This window comes from Mus musculus, chromosome 14 (genome assembly GCF_000001635.26).
Source record: "Mus musculus strain C57BL/6J chromosome 14, GRCm38.p6 C57BL/6J".
Taxonomy (NCBI): Eukaryota; Metazoa; Chordata; class Mammalia; order Rodentia; family Muridae; genus Mus; species Mus musculus.
In genome coordinates, this window is record NC_000080.6 from 52,765,410 (window position 1) to 52,790,286 (window position 24,877).

Sequence of the window (24,877 nt, forward strand, 5' to 3'; positions counted from 1 at the left end):
ATGTTCCAGGTACCTCAAGAGGCTGGAAGAGGATGTCAGATTCCCTAAAAATGAGTTCCAGCTGGCTCTGAGCCATCATATTAGTGCTAGGAATTGAATCCAGGTCTTCTGGAGAGCAGCTGACACTTTTAACTGTCAAGCCTTCTCTCAAGCTTTATCAGTCTTTTTATGGCACTCTACAGTTCAGGCAGGTTCCTTTTGAACACTTGAAAAAAATTGCTTTACCTTTGAGCCCTGATATTCTAGCTTTTGTTGAGCTGTCCTATTTGTAAGGCTTCTTCCTGAGTTTTCTCAGTGATGCTTTAAGATTTTTAATTCCATCTTCATTTCAGCTTGAATTCTCTTCAATATTTCTATCTCTCTATTGAATTCAGTTTTCAAATCCTGGATTGTTTTCATTGTTTCATTTAGTCTTATATTTTGTTTTCTTCAGGATCACGCAAACACTTATTTCATTTAAGATAATTTTCTTTTTCTTTCTTTCTTTATTAATTTTTTTCACAATCTTTTCTTTGACCCCCCTCCCCGCTCACCCTTCCACAGTTTCTTATTGCCTGGCCTCTCTAAATTCCTGGGGCCTCAATTTTCCACTGTTAGGCACCACGTCTCCCACTGAGGCCAGATCAGGCAGTCCTTTGCTGTATGTACGTGAGGGTGGGGTGGGTCTGGTGTGCTTGGACTGGCTCATGTATACTGTCTGTTTTGTGGCTCTGTCTGAGAAATCTCAGGGGTCTGGATTAATTGAGACTGCAGGTCTTCCTATGGGGTCACCCTCTTTTTCAGCTTTTTACAGCCTTTCCCTAATGGTCCACAGGGGTCCCCCACTTCAGTTCATTGGTTGGGTATAAGTATCTGCATCTGTAATTTTATGAGACCCCATTGCTTGTAAACCTTTTTTAGGGGGGTTCTGTGGAGTGTATTCTTGGTATTTTGTACTTTTTGGCTAATATCTACTTATTAGTGAGTACATACTCTGCAAATCCTTTTGGGTTTGAGTTATCTCACTCAGGATGACATTTTCTAGTTCCATCTATTTGCCTGCAAAACTCATGATGCCCTCATTCTTAATAGCTGAATAGTATTCTATTGTATAAATGAACCACATTTTCTGTATCTACTCTTCCATTGTAGGACATCTGGGTTGTTTCCAGCTTCTGGTTATTCACAGATAAGGCTGTTATGAACATAGTGGAGCACCTGCCTCTGTGGTATGGTGAGGCATCTTTTGGATATAAGCCAAAGAGTGGTATAACTGGATCTTCGGGTAGAATTATTTCCAATTTTCTGAGGAACTTCCAGATTGGTTTTCAGAGTGGCTTACAGTTTACCAGTTTACAATTCCCCTAGAAATGGAGGAGTGTTTCTCTCTTTCCACATCCATGCCAACATGTGCTGTCACCTGAATTTTTTAACTTAGCCATTGTGATTGGTGTAAGGTAGAATCTCAGGGTCGTTTAGATTTGCATTTTCCTGATGACTAAGGACTTTGAACGTTTCTTCATGGAGCTGTGACCTTGTTTTATCTTTAAACTCCTTGGATTGTTTAGTGAATTTTGTGATGGTTCTTTCTATGTAAAGAACCCTTTTTAGTTCTATGGTATGAGGTTCATTGAGGTAATTCTGGGTTTGTGGGATGTGGAACATACTATCTTGACCTTTCATATTGTTTGTGTTTTTTGTGATTAAACTTGGGCATGTAAACTTCTTTAATTGGTTGTTTATATTGTGATGATAGCTTAGGCTGAGATGGTACACAGGACAAGTGTCACTTTGACAAACCCAGAGGTTGGGCAAGACACAAGTAGGACTCAGCAGTCTATGATAGGTCCCTGGTTGTGGATAAGGGGTAGGTCCCCAGGTAGGGAAGGGTGCAGGAATTGTCAGGCATACTTGGTAGACTGTGCTGCTGTATAATGATTGAACTGATTGTTGAGTTTGGGCATCAAGAATAAGAGTTTTCTAAAGAAGTTTCCCCACCATGGCCCCAATGAACAAGCTAGTAAATGGAGAGGCCCCATTCTCCAGTTTCTACTTGCTGTGAGGATCAAAGATCTTTTATCTTAAATTATGTCTTTGCAGAGTGTCAGATTGTACGTCTCTGAATCTTATCCAGACTTTTATTTTCTCTGTTGCTTAAAGCCCAACCAAGGGGCATCTCCTCTCCCCTATCTTGTTTTCAGCACCCAATGTTAGGATCCTTAGTTTCTTTTAGAACATTCCAGTTTAGCAATTGGAGGTTTCATCTAGCTCTGCTGTTTACTTTATAACTCCCTTTCTTTGGATATTCCTCCCCTCCCCTGGCAGCCACACACTTGATGCTTTGCTTCAGGTTCACAGTGATGCAGGAAAGTGCTGTGTGTCTCTAACTGGCCATTCCACAGCTCTTCCAGGAAAACTGCTTTTCTAATTATATACATTTTATTATGAGTCTTTTACATGGAGGTGTGTATCTCACAAAGACTGCTTCAAGTTTACTTTCATACTTCTTTTGGCCATTTCCCAAAGCCATAGTGCTTGTTCTTTTCATCTCATTCTTACAGATTTATTGAGACATGTCTCCCCTGTATGTCACAGACAGGACTTAAACTCACATCCTCTTGCTTCAGCCTCCCAAACCAGAGTCCCCTCTGGGATTTTAAGCATGTGCCACTATGACTATCTACTTCTTTAGGTTTCATATTTACTGAGAAATGAATAGTGTTATTATTGTCATGGATAATGTACTGTTGCATAAAACAGTCTGAGTATGAGCATCTTTCCCTCAGTCTGTTCCCTTTGTACTTGTTGATGTTGAAGGAAGGGTCTGATCAAACTGTATTTTGTGGATGCTTAACTCTTCAGTCTCCAGTTTCTGCAAGATCTCAAAACCTAACATAGGACAGTTTAGGAGGCATAGAGGTCCTTGTGCCCACAGATATCACCAGAGGAACCTGGAATGTGAAATACACCAGGTTGTTCATTCAAAAGAAGGAATGTAAAAATCTGTTACTTGTCTAGAGGTCTGGGGACAGAAGTGATTCATTTCCTGGTGACCTTTGTACTACCTGTGTAGTCAGAGACCATACCAATCCCTTTCCTAAGCCCACACCTTTATTATAAGCTTATTTTTCTGTCATTCTACTGACTACATCATTATAGAAGGTATACCAGGTACTTTACCAAGAGTTTCAATGTTGTCGTATTCAATCTTTATTTACCTTACTTTGTGCCTCAGTGAGAATTATATATGTTTTATTTTGTATGCAGGATTGAGTTTATTACCACCAGTAAATCTTTCATCAAATTGCCTTGTAGTTACATATGCTTAAAAAAATAATCAACTCAATGCCAGCTTACCAAAGTGATGAACCAATAGCTGCTACTTGTTGTATTGATCCAAATTGCTCGCTTGCCTCCACAATCTTTACTGTCCTGGATATGGATGTTTCACAGACTCCTGCGCGTCAGTTGTTTGTTGACTTGTTTCTTTGTGGACCCACTTCAGCTCTGGCGTAGATATTCCCTTGATACATATGGCTTGATGACTATGTTGGAAATGGATAGTGAGATAAAGTGAAAGGGTTAGGGAAGAAAAGAGAGAAGGAAAGAGGGGAGGGAGAGGGAGTCAGAAAGAGGGAGGGCGAGAGACACCAGATCTAGAACTTTCAAAGATCAATCTTTACTCAACAATTCTTCATTCAAGAAAAGAGAATAAAAAATTAGACAAATGAACAAGTTGCCTAGGTCTTATTTAGAGTTTAGGTGCTCAGCATCTATCCTGCTCCAACCCAAGTAAAGTTGTTTAAACACAAGTGTGCTCTTGGTTCCAAATGGAATGAAGAATCCCAGGCCTTTCTAGGCTCTGGTCCAGATAAGCAGTCTGCCCAGCCATCTGTAAGCCTTGAAGATGGACTTTGAATGGAAGGGACAAGGGCTAGAATTGTGCTGTAGGTAAGATCTTCACTTAGATTTCCATGGCTGATGCTTCATAGTGATTTTTCAGAGTAGGTGGCTGCCTATGTGCAATACTTATTATTACTGAGAACAGAGACAATATCTACTGAACTTACCTCATTCCCAACCCTGACTTGGGGCAAATATCTCTTTAATACTCCAGCTGAACTGGTTAGGGATTTTCATTGTGTTAGTAGTTACATTAGAAGAATTTGCAGTTTGACTCTTTCTTTTGATTACTATCATGAGCCCACAAGGTGGCAGTGTTTTATAGGGATCTTGAGTAAGCTTCTCAAGTAGGAGGAAAGGGTGAAAGAGGGCTGGGCAGGAAGAGGAGGGGGGAGTAGACAGAGAGCTGGAGGAAAGGCTTGCTGCTGTTTAGATGGTGAAGAGTCACTGTTGTGATTGCTAGCAAAGCTGCTTTTTATGTTTCCTATAGGAGATGTGAAAACTTATGAACACAACTATATGAGTTTAGGATTGAGAATCTAAATCCACAGCGAAGAGGGAAGAGGAGAGAATGAAATCCTTGAGTGTTTTACTAGTGGTCCTGTGGCTCCAGTTAAACTGTAAGTTTGGGAATTCCTTTGGGATCCAGGTGTGATATGTAAAGTTATTGTCTGCTCCAGGCTAATGGTACAAACACAGATGTTCTTAATCCCTAGTTAGGGGTGGGAGACCCATGGAAATGCCATTCTGGAATGTTAGCATCCATACCCATCCAGTCTTGATTGTCTGACCTTTGTTTTTCTGTACAGGCGTGAGGAGCCAGCAGAAGGTGCAGCAGAGCCCAGAATCCCTCAGTGTCCCAGAGGGAGGCATGGCCTCTCTCAACTGCACTTCAAGTGATCGTAATTTTCAGTACTTCTGGTGGTACAGACAGCATTCTGGAGAAGGCCCCAAGGCACTGATGTCCATCTTCTCTGATGGTGACAAGAAAGAAGGCAGATTCACAGCTCACCTCAATAAGGCCAGCCTGCATGTTTCCCTGCACATCAGAGACTCCCAGCCCAGTGACTCCGCTCTCTACTTCTGTGCAGCTAGTGAGCACACAGTGCTCTCCAGGCACCTGCAGGCTGCACCCAAACCTACTGTGCCCCATTAAGGCCTGACAGAGAGCACAGTCTATACAGTGAAGCAATTCTGTTTCTATTCTGTGTGCAATGTGATTTATGTGCTGGAGTGGTAAAAAAAAGACTTGATTGTTAAAATACTTTAACATCTTAATAATAAGTCATCCTCAGGGCAAAGGCAAACTACTGGTTTGATGGAATATTTTCCACTTTTCTCACATGCTGAACATGTTATAGAACAATTATAGAACAATTATACACTCTCAATGTGTATATCTTGTTGAGGAGTAAGACAAGCACAGGGCCACAAGACTCACCACATGCCATAAAGACAACCATCAACTCTACAGCACTTAGCCTTCATTGATTAAAAAGAAATTAATACAAATAGTTTACTAATTTTCTAAAAGTAGCTTATAATGTAGCAGGTTCTCTATGGCAGTTCTAGGCATAGTTACTTTTGGTCAACTGGTCCTGAAGCTTCTCCTATCCATTACCTCCCTACTTCTCATACCCACCTAAGGCTTCTTGTGCCCAGTATCTCCTCCTCCACTTCTGTATAATGTGTTCTGTTCCCTTCTCGTTCATCTTCCTTATTGCTTCCTTTTCCCTCTCATTGGGAGTTTTCTAATGTTCTGGTATCTACACACACACACACACACACACACACACACACACACACACTCACACACACTCACACACACACTCATAATCACATGAATACATATAAAAACCTAGAAGCTAAGATTTGCATGTGCTATTCTCTCAGAGTCCAGATAACGCACTTATCACAGTATTTTCCAATTGTGTCCATTTTCAGGCAAATGGTAGGTCTTATTTTCTTTACTCTTGAATAATATTCATCCATCCGCCTGCCTGTCTGTCATCTCTCTGTTGAGAGAGATCCCCACCAAACTCTCCTTATCCATTCTTTTGTTGATGAACATCTAGGCTATGTTCACTCCCTAGCAATTTTGAATAGAGCAACAATAACCAAGGCTGAGCAAAAAATATTTCTGTAGTAGGACATAGAGGCCTTCTGATAAGTACCTAGGAATTACATAGCTGGACCACATGACACTTCATCTTTTAGGCTTGTGAGACCATTTTCCACTGATTACCATAACTGTTACATCAGTTTATGCTTCCAGCAATGATGAACGAAGGCTTCTTATTTCCCAACATCCTCACCAGCACTTGTCATCATTTGATTTCGTGATAATAGCTAATCTGAGTGGGATGTGACAAAAATCTCATATTAGTTTAATTTCCAGTTCCGTGGAGCCTAAGAATGCTCAGTGCTATGATCTATTCCAAAGCCCATTCTTAAATTGTTTTCATTGTTTAACAATAATAAGCAGTATGTGTGTATGTGTATTTTTGTATATGTGTTGTTTCATCCTCTGCCAGATAAGTAGCTGGCAAAAATTTTCTCTCATTTGTAGTTTGTCTCTTTGCTCACTTAACTGTCTCATACAGTGTCTTTCTGTATTTATTTTCATTAATTAATTTATTTTTGAAACAGGATTTTGTTGTAGAGCCTATGCTGGCTTAAAACTCTTGATTTCCCCTGTTTTACCAGCCTGTTTTCTGGAATTACAGGCTTTTGCCACCATAAGTATCTCCATTTATTGCTTTTTTTAATTGAAGTGCTGTAAGTTTTCCTCACTTAGCATATTCATCCTAGTGCTCACTGTGGCTTTACCACAAGTCAATTCACTAGTTCTGGTTTTTAATCATGCATCAATACACGGAAATGTTATCATATGGTAACAGATCTCCTTTAGAGTTAGTCATGTACTACTTTCTTTTTAGTCACTCAAGACACTGTTTATGTAGTACATTGGTTTCAAAAAAACCTGTAGAGGAAGGATTGGATATTTTGTTTGTGTTTGTTCAAAGTCACACTTACTAAATGGATAATAATTATTAAATGAATAACATAATCAGGATTTTCTATCCATATTTCCAAACCATGGAAGAACAATTTGAAACACTCCAAAGCATATAGCTACAAGACATCATATTTTACTATGGGAGATTGATACAAAGAAATAGATAATCATTCTTTCTTTCTCTCTCTCTCTCTCTCTCTCTCTCTCTCTCTCTCTCTCTCTCTAAAATAAATTTTATGTACATTGGTGCTTTTCCTGCATGTATGTATATATGTGGGTGGGTATCAGGTCACCTGGAACCAAGGTTACAGATAGCTGTGAGCTGCCATGTGGGTGCTGGAAATCTACCACAGGTCCTCAGAAAGAGCTGCTAGTATCTTAACCATTGAGCCATTTATTCCTTCAAATTCATGGGATAATCATCTTTAATTCACAGTATGGTCACTGTTAAGTTTTCCATGCTTCAGTGTATGTCCTCATAATGGAGATATGGGTAATATACTATGGACATAGTGGGTTATAGAAAAAAGTGGCATGAAGTCTGGAGAGGAGCTTAGGAGGAATATGGACATACATGAAATGGCACTGAGGGAGATTAAAAAGTTGCTGTAGAATAAAAATACTTAAAAATTTGTTCAGCTTCTTATTTTATGTTTTCTGGCTTTATGCCATTTTGGCAAGAATCCAGGATAATGTTCCGATTTGAATATTGATTATGTTATTAAGAGGTCTGTGGTGGTTAGAGTGAGAATGTTTTTCATATTCTCACATATTGACCACTTACTTCCCAGTTGGTAGCACAGATTTCAGGGACATGCAAGAGAGGAGACCTTGCTGAAGGAAGTTAGTCATTGGGGCTGGACTTTGAGAGTCCCATCACTCCACTTCAAGTTCACTCTCTACATTTATGCGTGTGGTTAAAGATGTGATTGCTGAACTTTGTGCTCTAGCTACCATGACTACTGCTTGCTGTCATGTGTTCCTCCTACTAAGACGGACTGCTATCCTTCTGGAACCTAAGCCAAATTACAGTCTTCCATAAGTTTCTTTTTGGACTCAGTATTTTATCAAAGTAACAGAAAAGAAACTAATTTAGGGTCATTTGCTATATGATTTAGTATGATAAATATTTCAATATTTGTTTCAGTATTAAAAGAAATAACACATTGCCTTAGATTGATTTCCTGAGAAGCAAAATCTGAACTTGGGATTCTTTTGCCCATGAATATTTGAGAAAAACAGGTTGGGACCGAAAAGGCTGTGCTTGAAGTGGTACAGCTGTTGACTTGATTCAGCTTGATCTTTCAGAGAATTCTGGAGCATGGATGGACTCCATCACAGAGATTCTAAGGGAACATTGGACATAGGTGAGGAAGACTCAACAGCCCTGAGATGTCTGGAGAGAATACATAAACTCATGAGCAGTCAAACATTATCTCAGTAAACCAATGAGCTTTAAGATGAGCAAAGGGTGAAGAATAAAATTAAGGGAAATGATTTAAAAATGACATAACTTTATAGTAACTCCAAGTATAAATGGTCTTACTTATCAATTAAAAGACTGTTGTTCATACGAAATAAATACTCAGCAGGATATTACCTGTAAGATACTCACCTCACTAGCAAAGGTATGCACATACTGAAAGTGAAAGGATGGAAAATATTTTTCTTAGAAGGTGAAGCTCAAAAGCAAGCAGAGTCAGCTCTATTCATATCTGACAAATCAGATTTTAAGCCCCAACCAATCAGAAAATACAAGGCACATGGACAAAGGGAACAGTCCAGCAAGAACATAGAGCAATTGTAAAAATATATGTGCCAATTATCAGTGCATTCAGTTCTGTAAAGCCAAGTGTATTAGACATAAAGAATCAGACTGGCCCAGGTGTAACAATGTGTATAATAGTGGGTGACTTCGCTCTTATTATGATTAATGGGTAAATCATCCACACAAAAAGATAGTCATGGAATCTTAAAGATAAACTTCACATAGAATAAATAGCCTAAGGATATCTGTAGAATATTTTACTGGATGGCCACAAAGTACATAATATCTTTGGCATCCCATATAACTTTCTCCAAATGAGACTACATTTAGGTCAAAAAAATTTTTAACAAAAAATTTAAAATAATTTCTTATGTATTATCACACTTGAACTATTTGGAACACATTATGCAAGTTAGTAGCATAAGAGACCCAGCACAACAATTCAAGTATCAAATATTCCACTCATTTTCATAGGGTTTTCCCAAGTTGAGTATTTCTGTTTACTCTGAGACATTTAACATCAACAACATTTCATAGATTTTATACACATATGTAACTTAATGTATATTATACACTAATATAGATTTATGAAAATACAGACAATTATAAAGTTATGACTCAAAATTTTTTTGAAGACACAGAAAATTCAAGTAATTTATTTAAAAACTGCTTAGTTTCATCTTGAAATATATATGTATATATATTTGCTTTAGAATGCTCATTTTGCAGCATGATTCTCATGCACTTTAAAGTACTTTATGTAAAAACACCAACCGAGGCAACAAGAGCATGGCTCTGCCTCTGCCACCTTCTCACTTGGTTCTCTGTCATCACAGAGTCTGTCTTCTATACTGACTTCACGGGCCAGGTTATTTTCAAAGGGAACCCGCAGGCCCCCTCCAACTCCACCAAGTGGCATGCCTACAATGCTGGCGTGAAGATGGGCTGCTGGGGCCTGGTCATCTACTCTGCTACTGGTGTTATATGCTCAGCCTTGCTACAGAAGTACCTGGACAACTATGACCTGAGCAACAGGATCATCTACATGTTGGGGACACTGGGCTTCTCCGTGGGCACCGGTGTGATGGCCATGTTTCCCAACGTCTATGTGGCCATGGTCACCATCAGCACCATGGGTGTTGTCTCCATGAGCATCTCCTACTGCCCCTATGCCCTCCTAGGGCACTACCCTGACATCAAGGAGTATGTCCACCACAGTCCGGTGAATTCCAAGCGTGGATTTGGCATTGACTACGCTATCCTCTCCTGTCAGGTCTACATCTCCCAGATCCTGGTTGCATCTGCCCTTGGGGGCGTGGTCGACGCTGTGAATAGTATCGTTATCATTCCCATAGTGGCTTCTGTGGACTCTTTCCTGGGCTTCCTGACAGCCACATTCCTGGTCATCTACCCTGAGTTGTCCTCAGGGCCCGCTGGCGAAGGCGAGGGTGGGGCTGGCAGTGAGAAGCCCACTGTACTGAAGCTGTCTCTGAAAGGGGGCCTTCGGGGGCTGCTGGAGACAGAGTCCATGGTGTGATTGATACATTCCACACTGGAGGGCAGGGCACACTGGGGGTTATGCTTGCCCATACCGTGCGAGCTGGAGTTCCTTCCCAGAGCACAGTCCAAGTTCAGTAGGTGTTAGGTGTAGGGTAGGTTTGAGCTATTAAACAAAACTATCACACTAATTACCTTTCCCATGATTAAAAAAAATCATTTGAAATCCTTTTTTATTGAAAAAGAACTTAATTTCAGCTGTCTTTTATTCTGCAGGTATACCATTCTGCATGTTTTAAATTGTGAAATATTCACAGCATAGTCAATAAGCAATTTAGAAAACATAAGGGTCTGCATTTCTAAACCAGTAATAGGAAGTGCAGAAACTGACTCCCTTGGCAGATATCCTCTGAAGGCAGCAGCACAGTTTCCAGATTGCCCAGCAGGTGTCTGTCGGAGACACCTTCAGCTTCAGTCTGGTATTGCAGCGCCTCAGAATATTTTTCTGTTTATTTTAGAAAAGTATTTTCTTTTTCACAACTGTGGTTTTCTTAGATCACTCAAAATTTGTGTGATTGTATTATCTGATATGATCCTGTTTTAAAAAATATTATTATGGGCAGCTTCACATTTAGAATTCAAGCATTTACACATAAGATATTTTATAATTCAATTTGGCAAAAATTAAGAAATAAATAATTCCATTCTAAAATATATTTACAATCCCCCAAATCCCTTATTTATATGGAATCCTTCCATCCTTGTCATAGTGTCTAGAGCAATAAATTATACCATAAATAGCATTGTAATGTCTCAGTTACTTCTGGAGTAGATAAGGAGGCTTACTCCAGCCCGGAAGTATGAGACCAGTCTGGAAAATACTGTTGTGGTCACTCAATAAACATGTATTGAACTGAATAAAAAGTGTCCAGTGCATCTGAATTCTGTGTAATATTCATCCTGGCCCTTTCCTCTCAGTTGCATCAAAGACTCACGCTCTCCAGTTTCCTGGCTACTGCAATGCTCCACTTTCTTCATGATACACTGCCTCTCCTTTCACTCTGGTGCCTTTTTGAAAACTTTGTTCCTTCTTTATACCATTTTTGTCCTTTACGTTAGGTTTACATTTTTCAGAGATAAGACTTTCCTAACTGCAGTAATGACATTTAGCATTATATGTACATTTTTTTAAAAAAAATTGCAATTAAAGTATTGTTAATTATAGGGTGAACACTAGGAAGAGCTATCTGGACTTAGTCATCTCATGTAACTGAAACGTCATACAACTTGACCAGATTTCTCCGTTTGCCCTTCCCCTCCACTCCTGCCATAACAACATATAACTGTCAGAGTGGAGTATACAAGAAATACTTATTTTCTCACAGTCATGAGGAACTGGAAACAGAAGGTTAAAGTGTTAGCAGATTTCCTTTGTTCCGAGATCCTTTTCTAGCTCCATAAGGCAGTAGTAGCAATTGATGCTAATGACACTGGCACATGGCTTAGCCATGTATTCAGATGGAGTTCTTTCAGATTTTGAGTGAGGAAGAAGAGGAGGAGGAGCATGAAGAGGAGGAGGAGGAAGATGAGAAGAAAAAGGAGGAAGAGAAAAAGGAGGAGGAGGAAGAAGAGGAGGAGGAGGGAAAGGAGGAGGAGAAGGAGGAGCAGGAGGAGGAGGAAGAGGAGGAGAAAGATTTCATTTGTAGAAGCAGTGGAAATTGCAGCAAGGTGAAGCTGCACTGGTGTTTGTGTCTGTATGAGAAACCTTACAGGCACCTTCCACACAGTGTGGAGCTCAGAGGGACTGTGGACACTCAGAGGAGTGACTGCAGAGTTAGGCACCTCTGTCCTTATCCTGTAGTTTTCTATGCTGGTCTTCTGTCCTTATGTGGGATTCTGAAGCAGACCCAGTCTTCACTGGTTTTCCTTTCAGGCCAGTATGGCCGGATCCCATGTCTGCTGCTCACTAACAACCCTGACTTAATGACAACCTCATTCCAGCACTGGACACGACATTTCCAGAAGAAGAGCACACACACGTGTGCAGAGACTGTGATAATTGCAAGAACTTCAGCTACACTTCTTAAAGGCGTTTTGTAAACACTGCACTCCAGATCTCTCGTGAATTCTGACCTGACTCACACGTCTGTTTCACTTTAAACTGGAACCAGAGTTGATAAACTCCTAAGTCACAGGTCAGGATTTTTTTTTTAACTAATGGCCTTGCTTGACCATTGGTCATCACAGAGAGGAAGAAAGTCATTCGGAGTGGGGGTTGCCCTATCACCCTCCAGCTGCATAATGCTAGTTTCTCTAGCACCCACAACTGACCTGGAACCCCTTGGCTGATTCCTGGAAAGGCAGGGAAAGAAAGACTCAGAACTCTTCTAGGCCCTTATGGATGCAAACAATTCCCTCACTCCACCCTTATAAGGAGTCACTGCCAGCCTTTCCCCACACCCACAATTTTCTATGGGAGACTGTCCTTTACTGTTTTGGAATAAACAGTCCAGTCTGTAGACATCAGCCCCTAGTGTCTTTTTCTGCCTTCTGTCTCCCTCCACTGCTTCAGAAATCTAACAAGAGTTCAGTAAGGGAAGAGACTACAACAGCATTGCGTTCCAGTGGTGCACACTGCTCACCACTGCAAGCTATGCCTTCTTAGCAAGAAGATGGGGCCACCAGCAGATGTCAGGGTTCCTCTTCCTCAGATCTTGACTCAGACTCAGAAGGTAATTACAAGCCTTCCTTGGTTTGAAATCAGAGAGATGGAAGAGAGGAGGGAGGAGGAGAGATGGTTGGAGAGAGAAGGGGAGAGGGGGTGGAGAGGGTGGTGTCTGACCTTGCTTCTGAGATTCTTCAAATGCTCAGAAACCAACCACCTTGAACAGGCCTGGAGCTGTATCTCTTGCGATCTGATCTTCATAGGGAAGAATGCACAGCCTCCTGGGGTTGTTGATGGTGTCACTGTGGCTGCAACTGACAAGTGAGTTTGGGTTTACAGTGAAGGGAACAGGGACAATATAAACTTCATAACCCACATAGATGTGAGGTAAAGCCTTTTTAGTGTTCTAGAAATTTACAGTTTGAAAATCTAACTACTGATTCTGTTCTCTGGCCTGTGTTTTTATGTAGGGGTGAATAGTCAACTAGCAGAAGAGAATCTGTGGGCCCTGAGCGTCCACGAGGGTGAAAGTGTCACGGTGAATTGTAGTTACAAGACATCCATAACTGCCCTACAGTGGTACAGACAGAAGTCAGGCGAAGGCCCTGCCCAGCTAATCTTAATACGTTCAAATGAGAGAGAGAAGCGCAATGGAAGACTCAGAGCCACCCTTGACACCTCCAGCCAGAGCAGCTCCTTGTCCATCACTGCTACTCGGTGTGAAGACACCGCTGTGTACTTCTGTGCTACTGATGCACAGTGTGTGGCGGGCACCTGCAGCCCTGACACAAAACTCAGCTGCTTCCTAGACCTCAAGGGTGGGTGAGGTGCTTCTGTGTCATCCTAATGTAATTCTTCTAAATTTGAAATTTTTTTCACCTTATTTTCCTAACCAGTGTTGCAAGGAAAAGACACAGGAAATTGAGTCCCGATACCCTGAAATTCCAGGAAAGAGTTGGTACTGACCTCCACTGTAGTTACCCAGAAATACATTGGTTTAGGCAAGACCTTGGGAAATGGCCAGATTCCTCTTCAGCTTATATCCTACTGCTGCTAAAGCAAAGCAAAGCAAAGCAAAACAAAACAAAACAACAAAAATATAAAACAAAACAACAACAAAATAAAACCACACATATTCTCTCTCTCTCTCTCTCTCCCTCTCCCCCCTCCCTACACACACCAAAACATAAAACAAAACAGAAAGTCTTATATCCACAATATCAAAGGAAGAATGCTCTCTATACAGCGCTCCATCTAAGCTTGAAGATCACTGTGCCTTCTTAGACATCTGCATCGAAGCTGTGGTCTTTAGAATAAGGACAGAAGCGTCCTTGTCATCTGTTCTCTGTAAACCAGTCATTCCCCTGCATTCTGAGCCTCCTTCCAAGTGGTATCATGGACAATAAACCTCTGTTTAAGCCAGAAGACAGATTCTTCTCAGTTTCATTCTCTGTTCACATACATAGGTCTACAGAACTTACCGTATCTGAATCACAAAGATACAGCTAGGATAGGGAGCAACAGGATTCTAGTGCTGGGGGGTCGTGCAAGAAAACTGCACTTGAAGGCTTACTTTTCTGAAACATTATTATTTATTGTTCATAATAATCTAGTAACGCGATTATAAGGAAAATTATTCTATTTTTTAACAGTGCTTTTTAGACCAAGATGGCTTTGAGAATCATTTCTGTATTATTTTCAAATTATTGGAAAGAATTCTGTATTGTTAGTACCTTTATTTCCTCAATTCAATCCTGCCTTCATTAACACCAACTAAAACAATGGCCATGGTAAGACATGTCCTTCAGTTTGGTAATGCTAGAGGATGTTTTTCAGAGAATGCCCATTCTTCATATTTCAAAACATGATGTACATCCTGTACATAGACCAGTCTCTTCTGTCTACTTGAGTTCATTCCACTTACGACATTTTCAACTTCTAGGACCAACTTGCTCATACATCCTCTCTTCTGTCACAACCTGCTCTGTCCATATTAGAGACAAAACTAGCAAAAGACCACATGTCCAGTTATAATTGCAAAACTACCAACATTATAAAAGATCAAGCCATCATCTCCACTAAAAAGATCTACCAATACTACAGAAACATTAGCTAATGAGAATTACTTCAATAAATCCAGGATAAAGAATTTAAAAGAACAATTATAAACTTCATCAAAGAATCCCAGGCATTTAAAAAAAGACTCATGCACAAAACAATCCCAGATCAATTAAATTCAGAAAAAATAACTTCAGAGAATAAATGCCTGAGTGATGCCCCAGAAAATATAAGCATGAGGATGGTGGAAATGAGGAAGACAGCCCAGGAATCAAAAATGGAACTAATGAAGAGAAAGAAAGGTTGAGGGGAACTCAGGCTGAAATGAATTTGAAGTTGAAAAATCCAATAGCCCAACTGAAAACTCAAAGAAAAGCCTTGCAAGTAGACTGAGTCTAGCCGAAGACAAAATACCAGGGCTAAACATTTTTAGCATAAAGTCTAGAGCACACAAAGAAGGAATAGTAAAGATTTAAAAACACACAGGAAAGGAACATGCAGGAACTGTGGGACACCATGAAAAGATCAAACCTCAGAAAAACCTCAGGCAAAAGTGAGGGAGAAGAATCCCAAATCATCGCCATAGATCAAGTCTTCAATAAGCTCATAGACAAAAACTTCCCCCAGACTAAGGAAAGGCATATTCGTACACATGCAAGAAGCACACAGAACATACAGACAAGACAAGAATATCCCCATGGCATATCATAGTTAAAATATTAAATATATGGAACAAAAAGTGTATTGAAAGTTAAAATAGAAACAAAGAAACAAAAACCACAAGTCACAAATGCAGGAAAACCCATCAAAATAGCAGATAACTTCTCAATGTAAACTTTGAAAGCAAGGAGAGCCTTTATGCATTCTAAGTCCTAAAAGATCATGCATGACAGGCAACCTAGACTAATATAATCAATAACACTATCCACCATAGTTAAGAAGAAAGTAAAACTTTCTATGATAAAAAAGCCTTCTAGAATTTATACACAACAAAGCAAACCTAAGGAATACGTAGGAAGCAGTGTTCTAGGATGAAGAGAGAGATGAATATACCTAAGAGACTGTGGGAAGAAGTACAGAGCCATAATTACTTGTGGTTCTGTGGTTCCCCTTGCTGCTGGAGTGTCAGGAGGCTGCTCAGGGAGATGAAACACAGAGGCACTTGGGTATTTACTTTCTCCCTGTTTTGGGTGTCAAGTTCACTGATGCCCAACACCCGTTCAGGGGAGGCAGAATGCAGCCTAAAATAGGAAACCCAGCCCATGTTTCTCTGGGTGATAAATGGTGCAGACTGGTGCAGAGTTCTCAAGCTCCTGGACACCCAGACACCGCCAGGAACCTTATTTAGTTGAGAGTGGGGGGAGGGACTCACAGGCATGAGATGAGCCCTGGGTGTCTGGTGGGTGGGTGTGGGGAATCTGGCTTAGCTCAGGGTGAGTGCCAGGTGTGCAGAGGAAGACTTCTGTGGGATGCTTAGGCACTGCTCTGTATGATGAAGACTTCTCCCCACAGGGTTTTGAGGAAGGAAACAGTCCTTACTTCTCCAAACTGTTTATTAATGGTGGAAAAGGATGCATACAACTTACTCAGGGTGGACCAGAAATTAAATACCTTTCCCAGAAGGGGATACCTGGGAAGGGAAGCTTGTTGGCTAGATATTAAGGGCCTATCTAGATACCTTATTATTCTGGAGAACTCTAGGCTCTATGTTATATGACCAGTTGTCATAGTCCTCTTAGTGGGGTGTCCTGGGCTCCCTTTCCATGATGTGGACTTCAAATTAGACCAGTCATTGATTAGCTACTCCCACAAGTTCTGAACTTCCATTGCTCCAGCATATATTTCAGGCAATGTAGTAGGTGAAGATTTTTTGGGTTGGTGACCCAGTCTTACCTCTGAATGTTGCCTGCTTACAGAAGTTCAGGCTCTGTAACCTTCATTAATGGCAGTCTCAGCTAGGTCACCCTTGTAGAAGAATCCTGGATGTTTTTACAGCACTGGGTTTTCCCACAGCCTCTCAAGTGCCCACCTCTAGTTCCAGTTGTCTCTCTCTTGCCAGCCACCACCACACCAGATCCCTCCTGTTCCCATCCCCACACTCCCGAAATCATAGTGCCATTACTCATGACAGCTAGAAATAACCTAGATGCTTCCCAAACAAAGAAAGGGTTAAAAGAGTAATACATTTATATAATGGAGTATTACTCAGATGTTTAAAAAAATAACATCATGAAATCTGCTGGCAAGTGGATGGAACTAGAAAAAAAAAAAAACCATCCTCGGTGACAGAACACAGACACAGAAAGACAAGCATGGTATGTAATCACTTATAAGTGAATCTTATCTGTAAAGTAAAGGATAATCGTGCTACAATCCACAGACCCAGAGAGGCTAAATAACAAGGAGGGCTCTAAGGTGGATGGATGGATGGATCTCCCTGGGAAGTGAAGTAGAACACAACAAATTGAAAAAAATTTTTAAAAGATTGAACTTTATGTATCCTATGCAATAAAGCATAAAATTATCAGGAAATTAATTTTTATAGATCTTAATTTTCTAAAGATACTGTATCATGCAATAAATGTTATTGTAAGTGGGTCCTCAGGCTATTCCAGTGCATACCATCAGTGTGTGCCACATGATTCAGTCTGTGGCACCTGTGCTTCCAGCCTCAGCACTCGTTGTTTTTCTTAAGCTCATGCTTAGATGCTACCTAAGCCAAGGCAAGAGGAGGAGGTGGAACAGCAGTGTGTGGTTAGCCACACTTCCCTAGCCTGCACAGACCTCATGGTCTAGGAATTAAAAAAAAAAAACTATAGTTTCTGATTGCGTGGTGGCAAAAGACAAGGACCCAAACCAGTCTTCCTCAGGGAAGAGCACAGCAGTTGGTTATCCAGTGCTGTAAGCAAGGGCAGAGAAGCCGCTGAATCGACAGATCAACGGGTTTGGAGAAAAGGTTTTCATTACAGATTTGTCTGTGTGTGTGTGTGTGTGTGTGTGTGTGTGTGTGTGTGTGTGTGTGTGTGTGTGTGTGTGAGAGAGAGAGAGAGAGAGGGGGGGAGGGGGAGAGGGAGAGAAGGAGGATGGGGAGAGGGAGAGAGGGAGAGAGAGAGAGAGGGATAGCTCTCACAGGATCAGGGAGAAGAGTGAGAGATGGGAAAACATCCTGGGTTATAGAGAAAAACCTGCAGGGTTGGGGAAGGGAATGCTATGAACTAGAGCAGCCTGGAAGTTTAGGGTAAAGGGGAGGTGAGGAAGTCAGGAGGCTCGAGTGGACTTGGACCAGAGAGTAGAGAGGAGCCTGGAGAGTAGCACTGGCTTTGGCTGGCACGGGCCATAGGTAAATGTCAACAGGGAGCTTCGTGCTTCCTCAGCCAGAGGAAGGGGAGATAGGGAGTCAGCTCTTTCTGGCAGACCGAAACCCTTTCATAAGTTCCCAAGGAATGAGAAAGTATCTGCCAGCAGTCATTCTGAGTCGAGGCCAGGGGCTCAGTTTGTACTTAGTGGGACTGTCGTTTTAGAGTACTTGGGGTTTCTTTCAGACCTAAAAAATACTAAAATGTCAGCCCTGAAAACATATACACAAATAATATACAGACTTAGCAGGTTATACTTAGGAATATATATGTATATACCTGTACATATAAACAAACACACATATAAATATATAAATATGTACATATACATATAAGCATATTGCAATTAATAAGATGAGAGGCCATGATTTTGCATACAAGCATATTGCAAGTAAAGAGGGGTATATGGAAGGGTTTAGAATGAAGAAAGGTGTTAATATTAAGGTTCTCTGGAGAAAAATTAATCCCACAATTTTGGGCCAAATTTAAAGCAAGCTTTATTATGTACTAAATACTGATATGTCCTCATTTTTAATATATGAGTAGTATTCCATTGTGTAAATGAACCACATTTTCTGTATCCATTCTTTAGTTGAGGGACATCTAGTTGTTTCCAGCTTCTGGTTATTACAAATAATGCTGCTATGAACAGAGTGGAGCACATGTCCTTGTGATATAGTAGTGTCTTTTGGATATATGCCCAAAGGATAATACAGCCTGTCTGGTGTACCACGTGAAGGGGTGTTGTATTTTGTCGAAGGCCTTTTCAGCATTTAGTAAGATGATCATGTGATTTTTTTTCTTTGAGTTTGTTCATATAGTGGATTACAATGATAGATTTTTATATATTGAACCATCCCTGCATCCCTGGGATGAAGCCTTCATGATCATGGTGAATGATGGTTTTGATGTGTTCTTGGATTTGGTTTGCAAGAGTTTTATTAGTTTTGCATCGCTATTCATAAGCACTTAACTACAAATGCCTGCAAAAGCCTACTACAAAACTGGAAAATCTTGATGAAATGGATGATTTTCTAGACAGAAGTTAAATCAAGACAAAGTTAAATCAAGATCAGGTAAACCATTTAAACAGTTTCGTAATCCCTATGGAAATCGAAGCAATCATTAAAAAACCTCCCAACCAAAAAATGCTCAGGGCCAGATGATTGGTTTTAGTGCAGAATTCTACCAGACCTTCAAAGAAGAGTTAATACCAATACTCCTCAACCTATCCACAAAATTGAAACAGGGGAACACTGCCTAATTCATTCACAGTTACACTGATACATAAACCACACAAAGACCCAACATAGAAAGAAAACTTCATACCAATTTCACTTCTGATTTTGTTAATTTGGTCTCTGTGGCCTTTAGTTAGTTTGGCTAAGGGTTTATATATCTAGTTGATTTTCTCAAAGAACCAGTTCTTGGTTTTTTGATTCTTTGTATTGGTCTTTGTTTCCAATTGATTGGTTTCAGCCTTTGATGATTTCCTGCTGTCTACTCCTCTTGGGTGTGTTTGCTTCTTTTTGTTCTAGAGCTTTCAGATGTGTTAAGTTGCTAGTGTTGGGTCTTCCCAATTTCTTTATGAAGGCACTATGTGCTATGACTGTTTCTCTTAGCACTGCTTTCATTGTGTCCCATAAGTCTGGGTATTCTGCGCTTTCATTTTCATTGAATTCTAGAAAGTCTTTAATTTCTTTATTTCTTTTCTGACCAAGTTATTATCGAGTAGAGAGTCATTCAGTTTCCATCAGTATGTGGGCTTTCTGTTGTCTTGTTGTTATCGAATATCAGCCTTAGTCTGTTCTTATCTGAGAGAATGCATGGGATTAATTCAATCTACTTGTTTCTGTTGAGGCTTGTTTTGTGTCCTATTAAATGGTCAGTTTTGGAGAAGGTTCTATGACATGCTGAGAAAAAGGTATATTCTTTCACTTTAGGAGGAAATGTTTTATAGATTCTGTTAAATCCATTTGGTTCATGATTTCTGTTTCTTTCACTGTGTCTCCATTTAATTTCTGTTTCCATGACTTAGCCATTGGTGAAGGTGGGGTGTTGAAGTCCCCCAGTACTATTGTGTAATGTTCAATGTGTGTTTTGAGCTTTAGTAACGTTTGCTTTATGAATGTGGGTGCCCTAGCATTTGGGGCATTGATTTTTCAGAATTGAAACTTCATCTTGGTGAATTTTTCCTTTGATAAGTATGATAAGTATGAAGTATCCCTTTTTTTTTAAAAATGAAGTATCCTTACCCATCTCTTTTGATAACTTTTGGTTGGAAGTCTATTTTATTGGATATTAGAATGGCTACTACCACTTGTTTCTTGGGAACTTTTTTTCAGCCTTTTATTCTGAGGTAGTATCTGTCCTTGTCACTAACGTGTGTTTCTTGTATGCAACAAAATGCTTGATCCTGTTTATGTATCCAGTCTGTTAGTCTATGTCTTTTTTATTGGGAAATTGTTTCCATTGATATTGAGAGATATTAAAGACCAATGATTGTTACTTCCTGTTATTTTTATTGTTGGAGGTAGTATTGTGTGTGTGTGTGATTCTTTTCTTTTAGATTTGTTGTGAGATTATTAATTTATTTTTTGTGTTTTCTTGAGTGTAGCTACCCTCCTCGTGTCGGTCTTTTCCTTCTATGATCCTCTGTAGGGCTGGATTAGTAGAAAGATAATGTTTAAATTTTATCTCTTTCCTGGGATGTCCATTTCTAGGGTTGCCTCCATTTGTGATTTCTTTTTTGTTTCTATTTCCATATTTAAGTCTTGGACAATTTTGTTCAATTTCTTCACCTGCCTGATTGTATTTTCCTGTATTTCTTTAAGGGAGTTATTTATATCCTCCTTAAAGGCCTCTATTATCTTCATGAGATGGGATTTTAGATCAGAATCATCTTGTCTTTCAGGTGTGTTAGACTATCCAGGGCTTGCTGTGGTAGCAGAACTAGGTTCTGATGGTGCCAAATTACATTGGCATCGGTTCCTTGATTTGTGCTTGCCTTTCACCATCTGGTTATTTCTAATGTTAACTGGATCCAGCCTCCTTGGAGGCCTCCTGGGACACAGACAATGCATTGTCTTGTTGGGGGAGGGGGGTGCTCCTATGTCCCTGGTTGGAGCGGACCTCCTGTTTCCCTGGTTAGAGCAGTTCTCATCTGTCCCTGGTGAGGGCAGACTTCCTGTGTCCCTGGTTAGGGTGGACCTCCTGGGAGACAGGCAGGCTTTGGGGTCCAGGGGCAGGATCTGCTACAGTTGCAGATGGAGATACAGACAGGAAGGTTTATGGGCCTCAGGCAGAGTGGGATAGAACTTATGTTTCCTGGGTTCTATGTGTGTGGGTGTCCCAGCTAATGCTGGTATTACAGTTGGGGTCTCACTTTTGTCCTTTGTTATGGTAAACCTCCAGAGAGTCAGGCAGGCTGTGTCCCTGGTTACAGCAGACTTCTTGGGAGATAGGCAGGCTGTGGGGTGTGGGAGAGGGATAATCACACTGATTTGCCCTGGGTAGAGGTGCAGACTGGATGAATGATGTGGCTTGGGACAATGTCTGCTGAGCTCTGTGTGTGTGTGTGTGTGGGGGGTGTCCCAGCTTGTGTGGGTTCTAGGGCAGGGTTATCACCTGTGTGTGCTATGGCAGACCTCTTGGAGCACAGGCAAGCTGTAGGGTGTGGGAGAGTTAGACATGCTGACCTGCCCCAGGTGGAGGTGCAGCCTTGAAGCTCTTTCTCTCTTTTTAAGAAGCCTGCTAAGTTCAATTACTGCTGCCTGTTTATGGATGGATATGGGATCATCACTGGAGCAGGAAAAACCTATCAGGTGCTACCCCATAAAGAAAACTCATTCTTTCTCCTACCTTTAATAGCTATCAACTGTCAACAGTTCCTTAGTTAGTGGCAGGAGTCATGTGTCTTTCCCATTCATAGTGGAATGCTGGCTTGATGTTGTGCAGGCCTTGTGTGGGCAAGCACATTTGCTGTGAGTTCATGGTTGCATCAGTTCTGTCAAGCCCAGAAGCCACTGTTTTATAGTCTTTTCACCCCCTCCTTCCAATATGGGCCCTATGGCTGGGCATTCCGGAGACAGTTTTTTCTCTGTATTTTGTCCAATTTTGAGGTTTCTTCATCAATGGTCCTCCGTTGCATAAAGAATCTTCTTTAGTGAGGTGTGCACATTTGTTTACATGTATACACCTACATACCAGGCTGTGATTCCCCATATGAGGGAGACTTTTTTTAAGCTTCTGAGAGTGTGTAACATCTCTTAATATTATACATTATAAGTCCATCCATTTTCCTGCTTATTGGTGAGATTCATGTTAAAAATGCAATTTGTTACTGTGTTCATTTAGTAAAATAGTGGGCTTATCTGTAGGGTCTATCATCTCCTAGCTACAGATGTTTGGTCAAATTTATAATATGTATGCTGTATATATTCAGGCAAGGGTCACCACATTCTGAAATGTTTAAATCTGTTTTTCTTTATTGAGAAGCATGCTGTCTATGGAGAAAGGCAGTAGTGTTTCACTGAAGCACTGTCATTGGTGTCCAGCTGAAATCTCTGTGATGTTTCTACTGCCTCCTTTGCTGTGTTCATGTGTTAAAGTATGATAAAGCCTCATGCAACAGGATTGTCTATTACTGAACTGAGAAAAAATTCCTCTTGTAGCAATCGTGCTCGATAGATTCAGGAGGACTGGCTCTTCTTTCATCCGTTGCTCTCCCAGGTCTGCTTGAACTTGAGTAAAATGCACAGGGCTAAAGAGTCAGCATTATACTTTGGAAACCAAGCTTGGCAATGCTATGCAGGTGGGAAGACATTTCTCCCTGCTAAGTGAAATTGCATCTCCTTCTGTGTCCCTCGCTGCACTGTAGAAATATTATGAGGAGTGGGAATGAATGTTGATGGAGAAAAATCTGTCATTTAAGGACAATCACAGGGTAGTTTTCTCTGCTCTATTTACAATACCTCCCAAAGTCATATTATAACATTGCAATATAGTGATTTCCAAGTAAGAAATTTGTTAGGCCAAAATATCTATGGATCTCCATGAAATATGGTATGTTAATTGAGAATTGCACCACAGAAGAGTATTATGAACGTTGTTTTATGAATCAACTTCACTTCAATTTCAAATGTGTCTCCCAACCCTTTGTTATTTATGGCAAGTGGCTCTTGTGGAGTGCCCAAGATGACGAGTTGTTATTCTCGACTTTTTGTATATGCATTCTCATTGGAGTTCTGCAAGGTTTTAGTGCTAGTGATTCAGTGTGATGTAGAGATTGACATTATAGAATTGGGATGGATTTTAATTTTTAGGGGCCTGTGGGGTCATCTTGATCAGCAGCTTACAGAGAAGTGTATCATATATGGCATTAGGATTTCTATATGTCAACAAAAAATGTTGATACTAAAATTGTCTGAATTATAATCTCACACAATTCCAAAAACTCAGAAATAAGGGAATATTGAGATAAAGAGTAAAAGAAAAAGCAAAAAAGTCCCTCAAAGGTAAAGCAAGTATCAAGGTTGCTTTTGCTTCAAGTTACTCTGAAATAATTACACTAAATATAAGCAGCAAAACATTCCAATCAAAAGAACTGCAAAGTGAGTCTCATGCTCTGCCATGCAGTACACATCATTCTTTTAAAAAAATATTTTTTAACTGATTAAAAACAGACTGAAAAATGAAAATGAAAGTATGGAAAAAGTTATATGCCATGCTGATACCCAGCATAAGAAAATAATAACCTGAATATTAACCTGAACTAATATCTGACAACTTTCTCTTTCATGTAACTTATTCCACATATTTAATTCAATAATTGGGAAAAAAGGGAGAATCCCTTTTCTTCATGGGTGTTGGTTCTAAGAAGTTACCCACCAGATAATTCCACACCATGCATATACAGGCCACACTAGGTGGACTCACTCGGGATTGATTTAAAACAAGCAAACAAGCAAGCCAGCGAACACACACACACACACACACACACACACACACACACACACAGTTGGAAGGGAGAAGTTGAGACGTATGTGAAGCATTGGATGACAGGGGATGGTAATAGGTGGGATGCAAACACATGATATGAATGAATAGATATTAAATAAAATATCTAATTAAAAATGAGGAAAAGTTTGAGAATGATGCAGCATGCGTTTCACGGTAGATGCTCATTGATGGCCTGAACTTTTCCTTCTCTGCTGAGACTTTGCACTTCTCCCCCTGTATATGTGTGAGCTACATCTAAAGCATTCCCACAGGCCGAGCTTTACCTCCACTTAGTTCAAAATAGCTTCTAACTCCCCTTTCATTTCTATCCTTATCTGTGTGTTACTTACGAAAAATATGTTATCTAATTTCAAAATACTTGGTGGTATTTTGACATTTGTTGAGTGAGTGAACGCTACATACTTTTGTGGTCAGTAAACACATGTCATGTAACTTCAGTCCTTAAGGTTCACTGGTGTATTTTGAACTGTCTGAGTGTATGGTATGTCTATGAGAACATTGTTTGTACACTGGTAAACGTACCCTGCATTGACAAGTGGAATGGTCAGTACAGGTGTCAGTTTGGTCTAATTGGTTGCTCTGTCTAGTGCCAGTTCTTACTGTGTCTTATT

General features: G+C 40.4%; 1 pseudogene, 2 gene segments (V, D, J or C) and 1 further gene; all 4 read left to right on the forward strand.

The window, feature by feature from the left end:
- Tcra (T cell receptor alpha chain) overlaps window positions 1–24,877 on the forward strand; it is a 1,796,232-nt gene that overhangs the window by 337,443 nt on the left and 1,433,912 nt on the right.
- Trav7d-4 (T cell receptor alpha variable 7D-4) lies at window positions 4,454–4,983 on the forward strand. The segment is given in 2 exon segments: window positions 4,454–4,502; window positions 4,692–4,983. Coding segments are annotated over 2 exon segments (341 nt in total).
- Window positions 9,458–10,372, forward strand: Gm5408 (predicted pseudogene 5408; annotated as a pseudogene).
- On the forward strand, window positions 13,101–13,586 carry Trav8d-1 (T cell receptor alpha variable 8D-1). The segment is given in 2 exon segments: window positions 13,101–13,152; window positions 13,302–13,586. Coding segments are annotated over 2 exon segments (337 nt in total).